This window comes from Spodoptera frugiperda, chromosome 25 (genome assembly GCF_023101765.2).
Source record: "Spodoptera frugiperda isolate SF20-4 chromosome 25, AGI-APGP_CSIRO_Sfru_2.0, whole genome shotgun sequence".
NCBI classification, from domain to species: domain Eukaryota; kingdom Metazoa; phylum Arthropoda; class Insecta; order Lepidoptera; family Noctuidae; genus Spodoptera; species Spodoptera frugiperda.
In genome coordinates this window covers 21,155,395-21,179,176 of record NC_064236.1, presented here as the reverse complement: position 1 = coordinate 21,179,176, position 23,782 = coordinate 21,155,395, and the positions used below count along the sequence as shown (strand labels likewise).

Below are 23,782 nucleotides of genomic sequence, written 5' to 3'. Positions count from 1 at the left end.
CAATCTGTGTCACACGGACTCTTCATCAATTCCCAAAGGATTCAAATCAATAATTTAAAACAGCGCATTCAAAAAATTACTATCAATCAATCATTTTAACACATTTTATTTTAAAAGTGAAGTTACTAGTACATATGGACTAAACATGATTTCTATAAAAAAGTAAGACCCATGACGATATCTACATACTGAACTGTAGAAAAATAAATAATTTTGTAAACTTAAAGTGCTCCTCCAGAGTGTTAGACGTGACGTTATATGCGACTCTATGAAATCATCTGCAACTAGGATTCGGATTACCCGGTGTTGCACCGCCATTGCCAATTGTTAACTTAAATCCTTCAGGATACCAATACGTTGGATCTAGGTCCGCTTCTGCCCCCATATCCGTGTAGGTAACCTGTGTTGGATCTATTGGAGTCGTATCCTCTACATACGGTTCCGGTATCGGTTCCTCCTCTCCTCCAAATGTGTCTCTTAAATATTTTATGACTTTATAAACTTTTTCTCCTACTAAACCCTCAATATATGCCCAGTATTTCGCATCGTCCTCTTTCCGCTTCAATGCACTAAGCCTCCGCTTTTCCGCCTCTAGCTTCATATATTCTCTTTCCTCCTTCATTTCCTCCAAATAGTCCAACTTCTGTTTTTCTTCCATTGCGATCCGATAGCGTTCCTGTAACATCAACTCCCGGAATCTTTTCGGATTCATATAAGCAAAATACCTGATTGCTAGAGCAAAATCCAATTCAAATTCCTGTTGCGGTGGTTTCTGTGGCAATTTTCTGGTTTTGAATGCTTTGAACCCTGAACTTGTCAAAGTTAACTCTGATCTAATTTTCATAAGTGCCTCGGTATCTTGTATCCAAGCACAACTAGGGCCGACAATTTCGTAAACTTGCCCATCGGGATAAATTTCAAGTGGATATTCAACAAGCTGAGGCGGTTCAGGCTCCGGTTCTGGTTCAGGTTCCGGTACTGGTTCCGGTTCCGGCTCAGGTTCTAAAGCGCATGAGAGCTCACATCCACACATACCTCCATCCTTCGGATCAAGCAACGTTACAGATTTTTTACTAGATTTTGAAGTTTTCTTACAGAGGCATCGATGACATCGACATGACACACGTTTCCTTATACATTCACAACTAACTTGGGCTGAAAGAAAGATATTATTATGTTTAATTTTACGATATATTATGTGTGTATGTGTCGCAATCAACTACAGAGCTTAATCAGTCTTTTATATCCCACCAAAAACATTCTGTAAAAAACTAGCCAAGTTTCGATGGAGCTATCGTCTGACATATACGTTAGTGGGTGCAAGTCAGCGACCAACTCACACAACATACACAACAACTATAATAATAAAGAATTCGCTGTAAGGGACCTGAGAATTGGCACGAATTTATCTAGATTTCATTTCTTTTTAGAGATAAACAGGCAACTCCGTCGAACCTTGGCTAGTTATTTACAGAATGTTTTTGGTGGGATTTTACTTCTTATTGTAGAAACGTGGGCTTCTTATAGGTATTTCTTGTAAAGGTGGTATGTCGACATCTCTAATAGTTTGGTATGGGCGCTTGTTTTTTCTAATCAGGTCACCAGGTATTCCAGATCTTCGATTATCCCAGTTTTTATAGGTTCCGTTTTATTATATGGTCGCTAAACCCTAACTTTGCACGAAATTTCAGCTCTATTTAGTACTAATTATATTTTGATAATCTGGAGTGAGAAAGTGACCGTCATAAATTTAATATGAAACTTTGCTTTCGCTTAACTTCGGAACAAACTTGCAATTTTACCAACCAGCAGTGTCTTAACTATCCAGTATCCACCTGCATCGAGGAGTGAGACAGGGGGATGTTATTTCCCCTAAACTGTTCACCAATGCGCTAGAGGATAAGTTCAAGACGCTGCACTGGAAAGGACGGAAACATGAACGGCAAATATCTCTCTCACTTGAGATTTGCAGTACTCTTAGTACGACTTTGTTTTACGTTTAACGAGATCGAAACGAGAGCGCGTTCGACGTTCTGATTGGTTAGTTCAATCACGTTGGCCAATCAGAAAGTCAAACGCGCTTTCGTTTCGATTACTTTAAACGTAAAGCAAACTCGTACTAGGGGTACTGATGATATTGGCATCGTGGCTGAAACCGTGCAAGACCTACAGTTTATGTTGAACAGCCTGGCTGATTCTTCTGCTCGCATTGGACTCCGGACTCTCTGAAGGATCGAATCCGTAACGAGGTGATCCGACAGAGAACTAAAGTTACCGACATAGCTCAAAGGATTAGCAAGCTGAACTGGCAGTGGGCCGGTCACATTTGTCGAAGAACCGATGACCGTTAGGATAAACGTGTTCTAGAGTAGAGACCGCGTCTAGGCATGTGTAGTGTAGAGCGCCCTCCAGACAGGTAGAGTGACGACATCCTATCCGCAAGATGGCTGGTAGTGGTTAGATGCGTAGAGCTGAAGATCGAGCTCAGTGGCGTGCCATTAGAGAGACCTATGTCCAGCAGTGGACGAGAACAGACTGATGATACAAAGATGGACCTTTGTTTGTTTCCCTTCCATGAAAACTACTAAACGAATTTTAATGTACAGAGGTAATTTTTATCCTGGGCACGCGGGCAAAACTGCTGGCAAAAGCTAGATACAGAGACACTGTATCTAGTTTATGATCTATATCTTTATTTCACAATCTTTGAAAGGAGAATGACCAAAACTCGGCCATGTTGCGTCTTAAAAATTATTTAGGTATTCCTTTTTTTTCATTTCATGGGAGTAATTATATTTAGAAAAAAAGCATGGCATTTACTATACATATATACCTAATATATAAAAGTTATTTAACTGACTCCAAAGCCGTAAACCATTGAAATAACATCTATATTGTCATTAAGGATGGGAATTGGCTCCGTAAGAAACCGATTTTTTTAAATATTGATAATCGATCGTGGTTTTGTTTATTCCATGTAGTTAAAATACACTGTAAACATAAATACAATAATAATTGTTCATATGGTAATTTGTTTCTATTTAGTTACTTGCAAACTAAGACTCAGTTATGACTTTTTTTTAGCGCTAACCACATTCTTTACTTAATGACTATATCTATATTTTGTATTTGATAAAATATATCTATATTTTATAGATAGAGCAAATGTATGATTTTAATTAGCTAGTATGCAATGTATTTCTTAATAGTGCAATATATAGAAATCCCAACTCTTATCATTGAATCGATTCAATTATGTGAACCGATTTAAAATAGGTTTCAACCTTTTTGGTTCGCGGGAAGAAGATCCTAGATCACCAGCCCTATTTGTCAATATTGTCGTCATGAGCGTTTCTGTCATTTCAGTATTTAGGAAAAATACTTGTATTTTAGTAAAATATTATCAATATATCAAAAGTAGATAAAAATATTATCAATTGCTTTAATGTGGTGTTAAATCATCTTTCATTGGTATCGTAACAGCGTTTGTAAGAGAGAAGATTTAACGTATTTTTCAGGTTTGTGTTGTTGTTGTTGTGATTAATTGAGAATTGGACTCCTAGATTGTTTTTTTCCTTTTGTAGAAAGAATTTTCAGCATTATTCATTAACCATGGTATCTGGTGCAATACAGGCTGGTTCAGGCAGTATGTAACGCCCTTGTACTAACTTTTTAAGCAAGGAATTAACCAAAGAATGGTATAATATTGCGCCCACGGAGGAAATACGAATTGCCTCCATGTAAAGAAAGAAAGGAAGAAAAGTATTTATTTTGCACCGGGCACGACGATTGCTTGGTATTTTAGTAAAAGAAATAATCTATACTAATATTATAAAGCTGAAGAGTTTGTTTGTTTGATTGTTTGTTTGTTTGTTTGAACGCGCAAATCTCCAGAACTACTGGTCCGATTAGAATAATTCTTTTTGCATTTATCCAGGAAGGCTATAGGCTATAAAACATCACGCTATGACCAATAGGAGCCGAGCAGAGCGGGTGAAACCGCGCGGAAGTAGCTAGTTATTTAATAAAATATATTAATTTAAAACAAGATCGATCTTTTTCTTTGTTCTTAAAAATAACTACTTAATAGTTAACACCTATTTAGTATTTACCCAGTATCTATAAAGAACAAGGTACGGTAAGGTACCTACATCTAATACACCTATTCCCCGAACTTGGTATAGAAATACCTAAGGGAGGCCTATGTTCAGCTGTAAACGTCTTATTAATGATGAGTATGACGAAGATGGTATGGAGCCGTTTATTTATTACGTAAAACAATCTCAGGGCGAAAGGGGTCAAAGCAATTTTAACTAATCGATACTTTAAGATTTTTAACTCCTATTTTATATTACCGTGGACGTTGAGTGGGTAACAGAAAGTAGTTAATGAAATTAATTAAAGAGTTCGGTATCAAGAATTAAAACATAGTAGTATCGTAAATGCAGTATAACCATAGGCGACATAACCTCAAAATATAAATAAGATTTCTCGAATCTGCCACGCTTTTGTGTAATAATATTTTACTACATAATCTAAACACCTATCTTTAGTGTTAATGTCATAAAGACGCATTCATAGCCGAACTCCTATAGAAAAATGGGCATTCTCCTTTTTTGTTAGACTGAACCGAAACAGATACATCATATCTTTTTTTTCATACGAATATACAATAAATGAAAAAAAAAAAATATGCATCAGTTAACTTCACAGAAACATAATAATTAATCAGACGTTGGGATACACGAGCTTACAGTCGATTAAAGTGATGAATAAGGTTATAAATAATTAAAACTATTTACGTTTTGGTATAAGGCCACAATCGCAGTTCGGTATGCATTTACACGAGACAGGCCTCTTTGCCTGAGGACCCAGTTTTTTACATTCACAAACTGATCTACGTTTAGTAGCTTCTGGACACTCTGAAATCAAAGTTTAATTAAAAAATATTATAAAAAAAAATATTGGTAGTGTTATTTTGATAATCATTTAAGGTAAGCGTCCACATATCCGCATCGTACGCATTCGGTATGACGTCATCAGCAATACCTACATGTTCTGCGTACGATGCGGGCCTGTCGACGCTTACATTTAAAGGCAAATAGAAATTAATATGTCTATAATGTCTGTATTAATAATATCAAATAATGTAAAACCATCAAAACATTCTGTAAAAAAATCCAAGTCTCGCATCACATCAGTTCCGTAAAAAGTTGTGAGACAGAAGGTCTCTTAAGTAGAGACTAAATAAAATAACCGACTTGGTATTTTACCCACATGGTAAAATACCAAGTCGGTTATTTTATTTAGTCTAACTAACCGACTTGGTAAATTCAATGATTGGCCAAGTCAATCTATTTTATTTAAAACGTAAAATTAATGTAATACTGATATGATAACAATTTACATTATAACTTAAGACAAAAGGTTTCTTAAGTAGGGACTAAATAAAATAACCAACTTGGTATTGGTATACCCACATAAACCTCACAACTTTTTACGGTACATAAGGTAATGTGATGCGAGACTTGGATTTTTTTACATAATGTTTTGTATCTCACTTCGTTTTGTAGATTAAATTATTCCATTAAACAATAAAATGTAACTGCATCAATAACTTTGTAATCTCATATATTCATATGGCTTTACAAAGTTGTTGGTGTGATGAAAACAATTTCATCACACCAACAATTTATTGATGCAGTTACAAAACTGCATCAATAACTTTGTAATCCCATACATTTATTGATGCAGTTGATGTATCTAAGAACTGGACTGAATTCACAAAATATTTGATTTTCCCGCTTGATGTAGGTACTAAATACTAATTGTATGGAAAATTTTAAGCTTCCATGTCTGTTAGAAGTGCCTTATACTTTTGATGATCTGTCAGTCAGTCAGTCAGTGACAAAATTTCGAAACTTTGACAAGTTATAATTCTTAAACTAATGGTTCAAATTTAATGAAAATTCAAATTTACCATGTTTGTACAATGCCTGCTTAGTATATGAAAATTCAGGCTTCTTGATTTATCCACAACGAAGCTATAGGCGGTCGAAATTGGCCTGAATGGCTTCGAGAAAAGGATGGTACGGCCGTGCCGTGTTTTTTTTTTTTGCTCGACTTGCCGTGTCGCCAGATAATGTAAATAGCTACATAAGTATTTTCTTTGAAAACAAATTTAATATCAAATCAAAATATTCCTTTATGTATAATTATAAATAGAGAATATATGTTGGAACATTCGACTGGCACCTTGGCAAACATACATTCTCTCATTTATAGGTACATAGAAATATATTTTGATTACATTATATAAACATAGTGATCTTGCAGCTGAGTCTTGGACTAGAAGACTGTGAACGCTGGACTACAAGGGCCTGAAGGTACTTTAACATTCGTTATTTATTTTTTATCTCTCTATGGGACTTGATATAAATCAAAGATTTGCTTGGACATAGACAATAGCCAGTCGTTTGGCACTGTCAAATGACAAAAGTATGTCTGCCAAACAATTATTCGTTTGGAATACACTAACACTATAAAACTATATGTAAGTTGCAACTACAGGTAAATACATGGTGTAATGGAAACCATATACATCTGATATATGCCCAATATAGCTGAACGGTAATTTCCATCAGGAGAATTTGATTTCTGGTTACAGAGGATTAAAAAGTCCTTGCAATATCACTTTGTTATCTTTTAGAGCCTTTGGTCGTATTAGTGATGTATAATCTTTCAATTACACGTTACACCGCAGTGCAAGACGTCCACTGACGAGGTAGACAGACGACCTAATGAAGGCAGCCGGGAGCCCCTGGATGCAAGTTGCTTGGAACCAGTCTATTTGGAAGTCATTGCAGGCCTATCTCCATATGCAGCAGTGGACGTCTTGTAGCTGATATAATAATGATGCTATCTGATATGTGCCAATACAACTAGTAAGTCGTTAGAGTAATAAAGAATTTAAATAAAATAAGTACCTATAGTTGGCAACAATGTGCATGCTAGGCATCTACAAAATGGTTCGCATGCACACAGCTTTTTCTGCATCGGTATTGCACATGGCCGAGTATAATCCGCATCGTGGTATTTTGGCTCTGCAAGCAATAAAATTCAATTGAAATATCAATTAATTATTATAGAAATTAGAGTATGTTGAATAACAAATCAACCTGTAGACCATTACGTCTTCATAATTATACAGTGTTAGACAGTGCTATATATATACCCTATACAGTATTACTACAAGTCTCTAACTAAATGATTTTGTTATATTTATTTAAAATTCTCTAAATTTACATTTTTAAATACTATACATACAAAATAAAATAATATTTAAAAATATAAAAATAGGAGCCGACCAGTAGCGGGAGCATGGTCCAAGCCACCGGTGGTTAGGGCTCCAGAGACAGAAACCTCCTCACAATACGTGCCGTTTCGAGGAGTACTGCCTGAGCCAAGTCAAGATATTTTATTTGTTTATCTTTTTCAGCTTTCACGAGGTTCTCGTCATGAGGGATGGTGATATCGATTATCATCGTGCGGCGCGCTTGTCGGTCTATCACCACTATATCAGGTTTATTGGCTACAATAGTCCTGTCAGTGATGATAGATCGATCCCAGTACAACGTGATATGGCCGTTTTCGAGAACTGGATCGGGCGCATACTTGTAGTATGGAACCTCAAACTCAACAAGTTGGTAGTGCAAAGCAAGTTGTTAGTGGATAATCTTGGCCACCTGATTATGTCTATGCAAATATTCACCATTAGCCAAACGACCACAACCAGAAATTATATGTCTTATGGATTTACCAGGACTATGACATGCCCGACATATTATTATGTCAACGGTCCCATCCTTAATAATTTCTTCCTCCTCATTTCCTCTCCTTCAGTTTCTCCAAAGAGATTACTGAATCGTAGTCAAGATACTTCGTCCATGAAGGGCGCGGAAGAAGCGTCCGTGGAGCTCCTTGCTATGCCATACCTCCTTGCGCTCATTGACGCTTAGTACCAGGTTTGCACCAGTTCTCTTTTGCTAAAGATAGTGGAGTGAATCCATTGTCCACTGCTGCTACTTCTCGATGCATACCCTCGTTTACTTTCAGGAAATATTCCCTGAGGTTGCACACCTCACAGTTATGAAGGGTCTTAGCAAACTAAATGATGATTATTACGGTACCCATTTTGTGTCGACGACACGAACCCTTAAATAGTGCATTATTATAACGTTCTGACTAAAACTATATAGGGTGACTGGTAATGAGAATAACTGGAAAACACGTGACTGTACTCATGATTACAAACAACCTTCCCAAAGAAACTTTTTTCGTATACACATTAGTTAATTTTTAGGGTTCCGTAACCAAATGGCAAAAATATGCCTCTATAACATAACAATACGCCTCTATTTACTGGAGCAGTAGGCGTCTAGTGACACTATAAAGTACTACTAATGAGAAACGATAGAAATAATGTACATATAAAGTTAAAAATATTAAAATGTACGTACTTCTCGGATTTTTTGATGTGCAAGTAACACATTTACAAAACGGCTTGCATTTACACACTTTTACATTTTTCCTTACAATAACCTTAGTATGTTTACAAATAGAGCATTCGCTATCTTTTGCAACTGCTTCTTTTCCACATGGTAGTCTAATAGGGCTAGCTTTTCCACATGGTAATCCAATAGTGTTAGCATTTCCACTTGGTGGTCCAATAGTGTTAGCATTTTCACATGGTGGTCCAATAGTGTTAGCATTTCCACGTGGTGGTCCAATAGTGCTAGCTTTTTCACATAGTGGTCCAATAGTGCTAGCTTTTCCACGTGGTGGTCCAATAGTGCTAGCTTTTCCACATGGAACATTTTTAGGTTTTCCACATGGACTAGGGCTAACTGCTTCACATGGAACAGTGCTATTTGTTGGACTTGAAATCACTGCAATAAATTTTAGAATATTAGTATACAATATTAGTTTTGTATTAAATAATAACCCGATCATGACCCGACTTCTAATGGCTTACCTATTACACTTTCGTTTGAACCAACACATTGAACCTTCCTCTTCGTATTAGATTTCTTACCAATGCTTAACAATTTTGATATAAGTCCCAGCGGAGCGGGTTCAGTTTGACAGCGTACATTTTTTCTCGGATCCTCCCTTATGATCCTGATTTTAACTTTGTCGGGTAGTTGTTCAAGTGCCGTACAAGGATCAATATTTTTCATTTTATGAATACATTTTTTTTTCGGTTCTGGTTTCGGCATGCGTGTACAATCCACGCTACATGGCGGTGTGTCTGGTACTGCACCTTTTTCAGTTAAATCTCGGCATACGCAACCTTTGTCTATTTTGCACTTCTTTTTTTGCTTCGGATTAATTGTCGGCTCGACGGGACAAAACCTTAGTTCGAGACGGAATATATCTGAACCTATCAGCTCTGTCACAGCGCCAACGGTTTTAGTCGACGGTTTGGGCCCTTTGTCGGGATATGATATGACATTGGTGTGTTCACCACAGGGACAAACTGTTCTGATATTGCCTGACCCACATTCCTGTTTAGGACAATCACAGTCCTCAATTTTCTCATCACATAAGACTCTCTTATATGAACAAACTTTCCGTGCGTTTATAATTGCTGGTCCTCTAAAATCCGTGACCATTCCCCTAGTCCATGTCCACGATGTCGGTCCTGGCCGTGGGCCTGAATAATTGTAGTGCTCTACACAGGCACATTTTTTGCCTTTTACCACAATGCAACCACATTTTCGTTTTTCTACGGGTTTCTTTAACTTCACACATTCTGAAGCAAATATTTTTTTTAGTTCATATTTTTAGGAGCTATCTACACATATACGGGTGCGGCCCTGTCGTGTTCCGTCAAGACGGGAAAAGAATCGGGTACGTACAATTTGTACGAAGTCGTTCACATATTTCTGATTTCTATGGAAGGGTGCACGTTTGGATGCACGGCCTCTTTATGTATTTAGGTATTCATATCCTAGGCGTGATCTAGGTACCTAGATCTTCATGGAGATCTTCATCTAGCGTTGTTCCAATCATTCTGTATTTCGCGTTATGTATGTATCAGATAAAGAAACACATTACACTAATACCTACTTCCCTGATATGTGTGATCACCGATGACAGATGACACATCCCTGACAGGACCACTACAAGGAACAATTCGGAACACGGATAGGTTTAACCCGAATTAATGTGGATAGCCCTTAAAGATTAGATTTAATTGATGATTAAGTGTTCAACTTGCTCAAATAATATTTTAAGCACAACGTTTAATTCTATCTATTGTAACAAAACCGTTAATTGTTGCAACTATGATTGCTGAGCTTGAGCATAAAGTTAAAGTTTTAAATTGTGCCTGTCTGACACCAACCTCGCTCTCTATTAGAGCCGCAATGGAACTCGTAACACAACAAGCGATAATATATTATGATACCACGAGAGTACTCCGCTGCTAATATCAGTTTGAAATGAAAAGACATTGTGTATCATTTATCTAAATGTTGTGCAATGATTACGCAATAGTATCATTTAAAATTTAAATTACTTGCCAGGCGGTGGGCACATCGTCAATTCCCTTAGACTGGCTGTACCGAAACACGCATCTCCTGTATGACGAGGGTCTTGACTCTCACACGACTTTGCAGACTCTTCTGAGGACTCTGCACTCGTACTTTCCTCGGAACTCGAGCACTCTTCCCTCATTTTACGCTTAGCCAAACAACTGGCTGGTGTTGGTTTTAAATTACTTTTTTTCTTAGCGTTGCTTGTACTGCTGGATTTTTTTGCAGGTTTCTTTGTATCAGATTTATTTTTTGCAGATTTCTTTTTATCAGATTTCTTTGAAGAGCCGCTATGTTTACTACCGCTTTTTATGTCTTCTTTAATGGTAACACTTGGCTTCCGCTTCGTAGATCTTGGACGTCTGTCTCTCTCATCACTGGTACTACTGCTGGAACTTGGTGTTTTAATGGTGTTACGAATAGAACCTCGATTTATGAAACTTCTCCTGTGCGCACTACCTATATTACCGCTGTAATTACTGTTACTATCTACAGTTACTTTTGCAGTTTGATATGATTCCAAATCGAAACCTGTATTACATTCACAAGGCTCCGGTATATAATTGTATTTATTTAGACTTTCATTTATTGAAACTGATGACGATCTTGGACGATATTTGTGGTTGCGCCAATGGCTCGTGGCGGACCGTGAGTGGTTCGTAATGCAAGGCACAAGTATCGGAGGATGTGGCTTGGGCGCACTATGCTTACGACCAGTCTTAGGGAATCGACACCATTTGGGTCTTTTATCTGGAAATGTAAATGGGAAATCATTAACTAATTTGTATAAAAATTTAAGTATAAAAATCTAAATTCATAAAGTGATACATTCCTTGAACCAAGCATCGAACGCAACGCTTGCTCGGCTGTCGAGTTTATGATTATCCGACCAACAATAGCAATCACATATAAAATAATGAAATATTTTTATTATAAGTGCAAACTAGTAGTTAATATTAAAGTCAGAAAATGGTACCTTTCAATAACAGTGGCGTGACTTGTCTTGATACATTGCCGACGTAACAATTCTTTGAGGTGGCACTTTCTATAACGTAAGTGGTGGAGGAGATCTTGGGGAGGCAGCAGCACGGTCTGTCCAGGGTGGTGTCCACCGCCATGCCTTGCACACTCGCTACATACCTTCCACGAGTACCATCAGTTGTCACAAATTGACAATATTTATTTCTAGTATCCATGTTGACGTATTTTAAAACACGTAAAGAATCTTTCTGTACTGCTTTTTCTGTATCTCTTGTTGCCGACAATACTTCTTGCATGTAAAACTTCTTTCCATGTCCACACACCTCCTGGGGCCCGTGCACGGAGGAGATCGCCGTCATCGTGTCTGAAATAAATAATAATTAATTCTAAAACAAAATAATATTTTTTTAAGAAATTTTTTTTTACTATTTATAATTTTGGTTCATAACGTATCGTTTATATCTAACGTAGATTTTTTTTTAAATTCCGACTATCATCGGTCAGTATAGATACGACTATTATAAGAGGCACGAGTAGAAAATCGATAAGCTATGATGGATGAGGTACAGGTATAGTATAGGAGGTCTAGGCACAGGACAGGATATGAAAATTCTAGTTGGTGAAACATTACTTTGACCTACATATGTGTGTGTGCGCTTATCCACGATATATTTTTATGTTATAAGAATGAGACATCGGAAAACTTAATTTAGTGGATAAAAAACGATCCTTGACAAGAAAAGGTTGGGAACCCCTGATCTACGGTTCATCTATTAGTTAGGGTAAATTTTTAGTAATGACTAATGAGTATTTTTTTGGAATAGAAAATATCTCTACCAACATTATATCAGCCACGAGGCGTCCACTGCTGAACATTGCCTTTCATATTATATATTTATATAGGCTATCGTATACTCCCTACATAGTCTGAATATATTTAGTTTGAAACGAATATATTTTAACGAATTTTACAATGGGTCATTTCTTTTTGAATTACCTATAGTCCCAGATTCAGCTGCAAGATCACTATGTTTATAGAATATATTTCTATGTACTTATAAAGGAGAGAATGTACGTTTGCCAAGGTGCCAGTCGAATGTTCCAACATATATTCTCTTATATGTACATAAAAATACAATTTTATAACACTATTACATCACGACCATTAAGGTACGCGTCCACATGTACGCATTCCGTATGACGTCATCAGTACGCATCGCATGTAGGCGTTGCTGATGATGCGGTCCGTACGATGCGGATCAGTGGACGCAGTTGTCTGAGTTTCTATACAAGACAAACTAAAATCAGTTGTGTGCGGTGCGTGCGATGCGTACGAAGTCAAGTCAAAGTCAAAATTATTTATTTCAAATAGACCGACAAGGCACTTTTGAACGTCAACGCAAATATTAAAATAAAAAAAAAACGAGATGTCTGTGTGTCGGTCAGTCCTGTAGTGAAGCTATTTGCTCGTTCCAATGTGTTAATTCCTATAGAGAAGAATGAGCAAAAAACTCCATAGGTTAGGCTCTTTTTCAATCAGGTTCACAATACAATACTTTGTTACATTGTTTTGCTAGTTAAATTATGTGAGAACAATGTAACACCAATATTCAGCCAAAGGGATCGAAAAAGTAAACAACCTTAAGGACAGTAAAATAATACAGTTTGGAGCTGACCAGTCCCAGTTGACTGCGCCCGTTTACGAACATGACACGTACACCAGCACCGCCCAACTCAACCATATTGCAGGTAATCGAGCGATCCAATACCCGTGCCACCGCCAATGAAACTTTTGAGTAAGCATGACAACTCCAAGCTGCCACAAATGCATTCTACCAGCTAATTTCATTCTAATTAATTACAGGGCTCTCACATTTACAATAAGTAATTTTTACAATATACATTCAAGCAACATTGTTATACAGGGTGTCCCTGAAATCGACGTCCAACGGCCACTAGATGATCAGCAAGGTTCCAACTGTTATCAGAAAAATATAAAAAAAATCTAAGTCCTACAGTTTTTAAATTACAGTGACTTATGTGTTATCCACGAAAAAGTACACCCTGTGCCAGTCTTTTGACTCTTGTTGCTACAAATCTTTATTTTTTCGTCTGCAGTCTTCCTTACATTATCCTGAATAGTGCTCTAGTAATATGGAATCATAAATTCTTAGCCAACTGCTTTAGCTTGGAAAACATTGTTAGTTTTAGAGGAACCAAATACTCTGAATAAAATTTTCACCTTACTTTAAGTGACTGTACTGAATAAATTATGTATGGCACTAGTAGTGGCAAATTTCACCAAAGTTGGCGCATTTAATAAGGATTATAAAATGGTATAGCACTTTGCAAATTATTTGTTAAATTCGACACAAAAAAAGATTTTTCAACGAAACTCCGTTTCGATGAATATATTTGAACTTACTAATATTTCTTCTAGTGTACTCAAATCATACGTTACAACCTCGTATGCACTAGACAACACTTTGCTCGCGATTTGTTATCATCATGTTGAAAATCAGCGAGGATCTCTTGTCAAACAACATTGTCTGTCTACTCATGATTTCGCTTGCAGCTTTCGTCGGCAATATTACTAGACTTACTAGAGGAACTGATGTTGTGTATCATGTTTCACTAAATAATATTGAATGATTGCAATATGATGTTCATAGTGCATCAAACACATTAACAAATGTGAAGTTAAATCAAAAGAAACGGACGCGGCAGCGTCATGTACTCGTATACAGCATATCAACGCGGTAGTGGTGTGGTGTACATGAGCCCTTACGCACAATTACTCGTCATATCCCCATCAAAAAAAAAAAGAAATGTGTGAATCCTCCGATTAAGTTACGTGTTCATGCCTTGTGATCAAATGCGGGATGAAGCATCAAATATTCTTTAGTTTGTCTAGAAAGAGTTATTTACACCGTTACAAGGAATTGCAGTAAAATCAAAAAAATATTTAAAAAAAATAAATAAGCTAAAATGCCGAAGCCCGAGTACGATGGCTCGAGATGCACAACATCAGTTCGTCTAGTGATAATATTGCCGACGAATGCTGCAAGCGAAATCACTGGTAAACAGACAATGTTGTTTGACAAGAGATTCTCGCTGATTTTCAACATGATGATAACAAATAGCGTGCAAAGTGCTGTCTAGTGAATACGAGGTTATAACGTATGATTTGAGTACACTAGAAGATTTTTTCGTAAGTTCAAATAAATTCATCGAAACGGAGTTTCGTTGAAAAATCTTTTTTTGTGTCGAATTTAACAAATAATTTGCAAAGTGCTATACCATTTTATAATCCTTATTAAATGCGCCAACTTTGGTGAAATTTGCCACTACTAGAGCCATACATAATTTATTCAGTACAGTCTCTTAAAGTAAGGTGAAAATTTTATTCAGAGTATTTGGTTCCTCTAAAACTAACAATGTTTTCCAAGCTAAAGCAGTTGGCTAAGAATTTATGATTCCATATTACTAGAGCACTATTCAGGATAATGTAAGGAAGACTGCATACGAAAAAATAAAGATTTGTAGCAACAAGAGTCAAAAGACTGGCACAGGGTGTACTTTTTCGTGGATAACACATAAGTCACTGTAATTTAAAAACTGTAGGACTTAGAATTTTTTTTATATTTTTCTGATAACATTTGGAACCTTGCCGATCATCTGGTGCCTGTTGGACGTCGACTTCAGGGACATCCTGTATAATTAATAATTAGAATTCATTGAAAAGTATTATCCTGTGGCGCTGGACCAGCTTGCGTCCAAGCATTTTTATCCTCTATATAATCACTCAACCTGTAATATGCTAGTATACGCATGATTTTTTTACATAATTTAAATTTTCTTTCATTTAGGTGTTTTTTTTTTCCATCCCATCACAGAATCCCATGAACGAATTATTTACTTTTGTCAATCTAAAAAATAGCTGGCTTAGTCCATCCTTATGTCTAGTTTGATAATTGTGTCTATCAGATACTTTACCAAACAAGTTTTTTTTTTATGGAACACCCGGCAAACGAGCAGACGTATCACCTGATGGTAAGCAATCGCCGCCGCCCATGGACATTTGAAACACCAAAGGCGTTACAAGTGCGTTGCTGGCCTTTTGGGGGTAGGAATTTAGGGGTTGGGGAATCGGGGATTGGGAAGATTGGGAAGGGAGGAACTGGGCCTCCGGTAACATCACTCACAACATCGGTTTTCGGTGAGGCCGTGGTATCACTCCGGTCAAGCCGGCCCATTCGTGCCAAAGTTTAAATTTTTCTTAACATACATAATATTATTTTGATAAATAAATTGACATGGCACGGTCATAATATTGATCTTCTTAAACTTTTGCATGAGAGATACACTACGATCAAGATTGTAGATAGCTATGACGGCACGCTTTTGAAAAATCGAAGTAGACTCAATGTCAGCAGCCTGTCCCCACAGTAAAAATCCATACGACATGATGCTATGGAAGCAACTGAAGTACACCAGTCTTGCCGTGTCTACATCAGTTAACTGTCGGATAATCCAGACAGTATAAGCTGCAGAGCTTAGTGGTCCCGCTAGAGATGTAATGTGAGGACTTCATTGCAATTTGTCCTCTACAGTAGTTCCCAGAAAAGTAGTATCTTTTACAAATTCTAATTTCTGACTATTCAATAATATATCACATTCTTTACTTTTAACATGCGGCAAAACAATGCATACATACATGATACATTTTATCTTTTTATTGTTTACCACTAAGTTATTTACTGTAAACCAATTTTGAACCTTTATTAGAGCATAATTTACGTCGTCATAATTATTTGTACGATGCGGGCCTGTGGAAGCGTACCTTTACAAGGTAATGTAAAAGTCTGAAAGTTTGTCGTCATGTTGTAAAATCCATTCCAAGCGCATATTATTACTGCGCAAAATTAGACAAATCCTTTTTTTGTTTTGTTACTACTGCATAGCGGGACTTATTGTCGGGACGTAACTCCTAAAACAAGATATTTAAACACTACCTCCTTTTTTAAAAGCTAATTATTCCTATTTTATCATTATTACCCATATTGCACAAATAAATCGACAGAGTAAACAAGATCTAATATAAAATACTTACCAGAATTCGCTACGACTGGTGTGTCAACTGAACAAATGCTAGTGGACTTGATAACTTTGGTAGGTTCTTCCTCTTCATCAGATGTCGGTACCACTACGAATAGTGAGGACGCGTCGGTGAAACGTTTCCTTGCAAGTATTTTGTCTAATAGCTTCGATAAATCGAATTTTCTTGAAAAACGGTTGAAAAGAACAATATTTCCTGTAACTATATTTTGCCTTCTCCTTGAAGGAAATTTAGTTACAAAATTATTTCTTTCTTCCGTCAATCGAAATACAGCATATTCCAGCTGCGGATTTATTGTTCGAGAGCTCATTTTTTTCTTACGATCGTCAATAATGACAGCTTGGTCGATCAACTCTTCACTGAAGATAAGAAAGGAAAGCCTTAAGTATCACTACCACCAACTACTATTTATTAAATTCTCTTCTTTATTTATCTTAAACACTATTCACCATACCATAGGGGTAAGCAATACGGCTTGCAACTATACGATTTCAATGAAATAAAATGCTGTAAATTACCTCTACACCTACGATAAAAGCAATAAAAAAAAATATATTATTTTTATGCACTGAAAATACAAAAATTATAATTGATCAGTTAATTCACCTTGTTGCTCCATCTACTGTACTAATGTTCAAAAGTTCTTCGTAGGATGGCGTGGCGGAACAATGCTTTGAATGAGCAGTGATGTCACTGCTCAAATCTGACGTCACACTCGTATCCGAACTGTTACTGCTACTTGTGTCAAAACTTAAGGAAGCCTCACTATTTAACACTAAAATCGACACAGAACTGTCTGCTGTTGATTTAGATTTCAAGTTTCTAACATTTCTGCAAATCTGTTCTATATTTTGAAGACGCTTCATATTTGCTTTTGGACCAACGCATTTTTTTGTACGCCTGTCACTCGATCTTTTACTACTTTTCAAACACTGAATTTTACTTCTATTCGCACAAAGATTACGGGAATAGTTTTCAGTACAGCGAATGTTTTTGGAAATTTTAAAATACTTTGAATAGACTCTGTCTATATTCTTTCTGTGAGCTTTACAAGCCAATCGATCCTGCATTATCTGATTGACGTATTCTCTCGAAATCGATGGAGCACCTTTGGCACTGCTAACAATAATATGGATTCCTTTATTATCAACCAAATACCCTCTTTTACCGCCTGTTATGCATTCTGCAGGACGATCATAGAAAACCGGTACATCTGAAAAGGCCACTTTAAACTTAGTGTGGTCTTTTAAATTGATATTTTTTTTGTTAGAACCGCAGGCACGTTCACAAGTTTTTGCCTTGATAACGGCTTGATAATTTTGAGTTACACCCGTCCGTGGTTTCTTCATTTCTTCATATTTTTTTGACAATTTCTCCATATCACCCGTTTTGTAACGCTTTGCATCACTTAACCGACGGACATCATCCTTAATTCTCTTAATTAAATCTTTTTCAGATGCTGTTTTACCTGTAGGTACAGGTAATTCAGCTTCAGCGAGGCCTCTTATTATTCTTTCTTTCTCTTCTTGTGGTTTATCAGTTATTGGTGCGAAAAGACCTTCAGTTCTTGCCTTTATGATAACTGAGTTATGAACTTTACGCTTCTTTACTGGAGCTATTCCTAATTCTGCCTTCACGTTGCGAATCAAGGACTTTTCGGAAATCGTATTACCGTCTGGTAGGACCATTCCATCTTCACCTAAACTTTTCATTATTTTATATTTCTCAGCTTTTGATAATCCTTCTAATGCTTTAAATATGTTTTCATCTTCTGATTTTGTTTCGGTTGTTGGTGTCGGTTCTGGGAGGGATAATCCTACATCTTTCAATCGTTTCAATATTATTTCTTTTTCTGTTGGAGTCATGTTTTCTAGAGCTATACTCACTGATGACATATTTCGTTGAGGAACCATTCCTATTTTATTTTGAATTCGGTCAACTAAATATTTTTCGGACGCTGTTTTAGGTTCTGGTAACGGAAGACCGGCTTTAACTAAGTCTATCAATATTTTTTCTTTCTGTTCAAGAGTTTTGCCTTTTAATGGTGTTAATAATCCAGATGATTTCCTATGTTTAACTTTTTCCATAATTAATTTATGTTTTGACACTGAATGGTTTACCATTTTGTTTAATTGGTCCTTTTTTATTAAAACTAAATTTTCTGGAATTGGATCGCTTGCCTGATCTTTCGTACACTTCATTAGTGGTTTTCCTTCAAATAGCGTTAATGTACTAGCTTCCAAAGGAGGTTTCCTTTCTAACTCACGTGAGGTTTCGTTTTCTTGTGGAAGACCTAAATGTAGTCGAACTGTGTCAATAAATTTTCTTTCAGACGGTGTTCTACCTACAGGTAAAGGTAAGCCGTTCTTAACTAGGCTTCCTAAAAGTTTTTCTTTGTGTTTTAAATTCTTTCTTTGTGTCGGTGTTAAATCTTCTGCCAGTTTAGTTTTGGATTCATTTTTCTGAATTATTTCTTTTGGCGGAGTAATTTGACTCAACGGTGGTTTGGCCTTTTCTGTAGATTCAACAGGTAAACCTAAGTCGCTCTGAGCCTTAACAGTTAATTTTATTTTTGATTGCCTTTTAGTTTTTTGAACAGGAACACCAGGCTTAGATGGTTCTATACTTTTTCTTTTGGCATCACATTTTCTTTTTGGCGGTATCAGTAACGCTGCGATTTTTTCAGATAGTCTTTCATTTTTCGTTCTCATTCTTCCTTGCAACGGTTTATTTCCACAAAGTAAACATTTACAATTAACGCAATTTGTCTTTTTGTAACAATTATACAAGTCTTTCATTACTTCAAATATGTCGTCAGAATCACAAGTATAACAGCATGTGTCATCAGAGCCCACCTCTTGGCATCCGTAAATATTGCACGTGTTTTGATGAGGACGGTTGATAGGGCCTGGAGCCGCGTGGAATGGGCGCTCAAACACCATATTAACCACATACTTTGATAGAAAAATACTGGTTTTGTATCTATTTTGCTTCTTCACAGCATGGCCACTTATATCAGGATATTTACAATTGTTTGTTATAAGCAGGTTGGAAAATCGTCGCTTAATTTTTTGTTTCTTGAACTTGTATGATCTTGATGAACGATAAATTACACTTGGATTAGTTTTTATTTGTTTGTATTTTTTCTTATTAACAGTAAAGCTTAAGTCTCTAAAGTGCTCGCTACCTGACTCCTCTTGTTCGTAAGAAAAAATTTTTTTATTTTTCTGGTCATATAAATTCGTGCTGTGCGCTCCCAACATTTTTATAATAAATACGTACACGAGTCTGACTAATAATTTCGATCTTTTAACATTACATATTCAAGATTCTATAAAGTATTTATAATTATCATAATACAAATTATGATATTTTTTCCTGAAATGCACCGGGTAATCATAACTCAATGTTGATCTGTTTTTTTTTTCAAATTAATTTATTTAATCTGAAAGAAAGAAGAAAAACTAAATTAATGAAACCTAAAAATGACTCAAAATGCGTACTTTGTCCCAAATAAAATTATTATCAAGTAGTAGGTCTTGTATCTCAAATGTTTATTTGTCCGCTATCCAACGGAACAGCCGCTTGGACATTAAAATTGGTACCGTTATCCTTTTCGAATGATAACTATCATATTTCTAGCCTACAGCCAATACAACAGCTAGGATTGTACCTTAGTCCTATAGCTTTGACATTGAATAATTATTAAGTTTTTTTTTTGTAAGCGACCCGGTTTATCATAGAGCGCTGCTGCCCTGTCTTCTGTCAGTCGATTTTTAATTCCATCAAGTATCAGTACCTTGTAGTCCTTTTCTTATAACACTAGCGGGTGCGGGAATAGAGCAGTATTTAGCGTTACACTAATAAATTTTACCTTAGATAATCCGGAACAAAAACATTTCGAATAATAAGCTGTTGTCTTTAGAAGTCATAAATGGTTATTTTGTTAATATGCATCAGGTGTTTTTAAATGTTAAATATATTATATTAAAATTATTACCGACATTTAGACAATGATTGACACTTTTTTGTCATTTGAAACTTCAAAGTTTATGTACATAGTTTCTGTAGTGCAACCATGAAGTACAAACCAAAATATCTATTTTCCTTAGTTAGTACTCTATTTACTTTTTTATCGTTATACAATATACATGTTTGGAGTTTCATAGTAATGTGCATAAAACTAGTTTCATCTCGCATACACTTGATACACTTATACTACAGACCTAAATATCATTTTCGTGTGGGTATACGCATTAATTCAATAATTAAATATAAATAAAAACAAGGGTAAACATAAAAACAACTCGTAATAAACATTGAATAAATCAAATAATGAACGATCGAGTTACACAATAATAATTTAATTATACCTACTACGTACGCCTTTTATCCTCGAAGAGGTAGACAGAGGTGCACATTACGGCTAATTCCGCTATACAATGCACACCCAATTTTTCACCATTTGGGTTATACGTCCCATGTAATAATGGAGGTGAGCCTATTGCCATATACAGGGTGACTTTGAATTCGACGTATTCCTCTCGGGAGGTGATAATACAACTAATTTCCTACAAAATTAGCCCTGAGGTCCTTGGGCGGAAAGTGGCTAGTTTCTGAGATATAAAACATTTTTGGTTTTGGTAAAAAAATCCCGAATTGATTACAAAAACATCGATAAATAAAAAAATACTGGTTGGATTTTTGTAATTTTAGTTTTAATCAATTGCCAATACATCAGTTATCATTTGTAAATACTAATAATGGCAGAAATATCATTCGTTTTAAAATAGCAAGGAATTTCTTATCAAATTTTGTTTTGTGTCACTAATTTGGTCAATAGACAAGTGGATTTATTAAAAAAAAAATATATGACACTAAGCGTACAAACTATTAGAAAAACTTCCTTGGTTTATTAGCTACCCAGAAACGTAAAATTATTCACAAAATTTTAAAAAACAAATGAATTAATTGATGATAAGTAGAGTGTAAAGAGAAAAGAGCAATTCCAAAAACATCTTAATTTGCAAAATTTTGTTCAAAGTGACCTCCCCTATGCCGAATACATGCCCGAACATGCTTCCTTATGTCTACGACGGTCACTCTTGGACTGAATATGCGTCTTATTGCGTCATTATCTTCAAATATGTTTTGGAGAAGAATTTTGATGCACGGCCAATTCCCTCTGCATAAACAAGGGAATTCATGTAAAAATCAACGAGCGTTAGATTCTGGACACCGCGCTTGCCATGTAGTTGGACCGCCCTGCTAATCTAATGCCTGAGAATCAATGTATCCGACCGTTACCGCACAGTAGTTCGATAGTGCGATCGAACCCGAGGCCTCGTTGGTCGAGTGTATTATATTGTGTATTTCAACGTTATTCTTTGTTTTTCATTTTATGTTTATTCATTATATGTTTTTTTTGTTTATTTATGCTCCGATTTAGGAATGAATAAATTAATTTAACTTAATTAAACGTTAACGTTATTTTTATTATAAAGACCAAATGATTATTATTATTATGTCTGTTCTTTACATAATCTCGGGACCACAGGGTCCCGGACCTTTGGAAGGCGTACGAGGAGCCGAAGCCAACTCGCAGAGGCCCGTTGAACAATTTTGATCTAAATGTAATGGGACATCAGCCGGCGATTATCCCTGTATGCACTATGGAAGTACACCAAAGGACAATCCCCGGTTGATGCAGGACTATTGCGAGATATGGTAAAAGGAAATGATAGGGATATGGGTGTGGGTGGCTGTGGAATAGTTAACCGGTTAACTATGGGGACTATGGCCCCTGCCCCTGACCAATATTGAAAAATACGGATAAACAGGCAGGGGGTGACTCGCAAACTCAATAGTGGGCCCCCGGAAACGGCCGCTAGCTTGTAGCGACAAGGGAAGCAACATCCGTTGAGCTGCTTGAGGAAGGGGGGGCATCCCACGGCTATCAGAGCAATCCCGGAAGTACGGTCAAGACCCCTACCAGCATCTTACTGGGATACGTCCTTCCCCCAAGTGGAGCTGAAGGCAACTCCACTCTTGCGAATCTCCACTCAAACCAGCCGATTAAGGCAAGAGTGAGGTAGGAGAGGCCACTCCGGATAGTCACGAGTACTAACCGGAGTTAAAAAGTAGGGCCTCTCCCGGGAGTCAGGTCCGTGGGGTCGCCACTGCCCAACAGCTCGCCACAAGCTGCCTTGCGGACTTATTTTTATTATAATTATGTATAACTTTGACCCGCGGCTTCCCTCGCGTAGATTTTAGTCTGCCACATTAAGTTACGTGACATTTATTTAAAATACTGATATTTTTATTATAAATGAGTGAGTACAATATGTAATATAAAAAGAACTCGAACTGAACATCGAACCCAGACAGTCATGTTATACATAACATTTAATATAAATATGCGCCATCTATCGTCATCTTATCACACCACGTGGAACACAACTTTGCGAATTTCCTAAACCATAGACTACCTACATCATGCAAGGATGTCATTACCATTTACTTTATTTACATAAGTTGTTACATAAATATCACTATTAAATACTGTAAGCATCCTATCCTCGTTAAAAATGTTAAGTTATTTATAATACTCAAGAATAAATAATAAAAGTAAAGATCGGCTTTGTCAATAATTATAAAAAAAAAATAAGAGAATCCGTATTTTTTTTATATAAATAAACACAAAATAATAACTAAATAACATAAAATAGTAATAAAATATCTGAAATGATTTAATGAACTATTGAACTAATCATAATGTCGTTCATTCTCATCTCTAAAAACATGGCGAACGGCGAAGTGACTGGTTATCATTCACTCAGTTCAAATCAGTTAGTTACCACCAGTGTTACCAACTTAGTGGAATTTCCACTAGATCTAGTGACTGTGTTTCGGCGGGAAAATATTGGATTTAGTGGCTAGTGGATTTTTTAGTGGACTAAATTATTCCAGTTAGCGGTAAGTAACGAATTTAACCACTAACACAACTCATAAAATGCTGTAGGTATGATTTCTAGTTAAAAATAATTGATACACTTTAACAAGATAATATTGCCTACTCAAAAGG

The 23,782-nt window shown here is 36.3% G+C and overlaps 1 protein-coding gene and 1 long non-coding RNA gene across 2 annotated transcripts in view; both read right to left on the bottom strand.

Moving 5' to 3' along the window:
* Positions 1–23,782, bottom strand: part of LOC126912444 (uncharacterized) — a 113,460-nt gene that overhangs the window by 48,113 nt on the left and 41,565 nt on the right. The gene's annotated exons all lie outside the window — the stretch shown is intronic.
* On the bottom strand, positions 91–20,723 carry LOC118266151 (uncharacterized). The gene is made up of 10 exons (XM_035579536.2): positions 20,573–20,723; positions 17,305–20,143; positions 16,693–17,057; positions 11,575–11,943; positions 10,587–11,348; positions 9,035–9,814; positions 8,520–8,948; positions 6,987–7,103; positions 4,803–4,922; positions 91–1,155 (listed from the first exon to the last, which is right to left on the bottom strand). Exons 2-10 carry the CDS (start codon positions 19,959–19,961, stop codon positions 275–277), a joined length of 6,480 nt encoding a protein of 2,159 aa, XP_035435429.2. The 5' UTR covers positions 19,962–20,143; positions 20,573–20,723; the 3' UTR covers positions 91–274.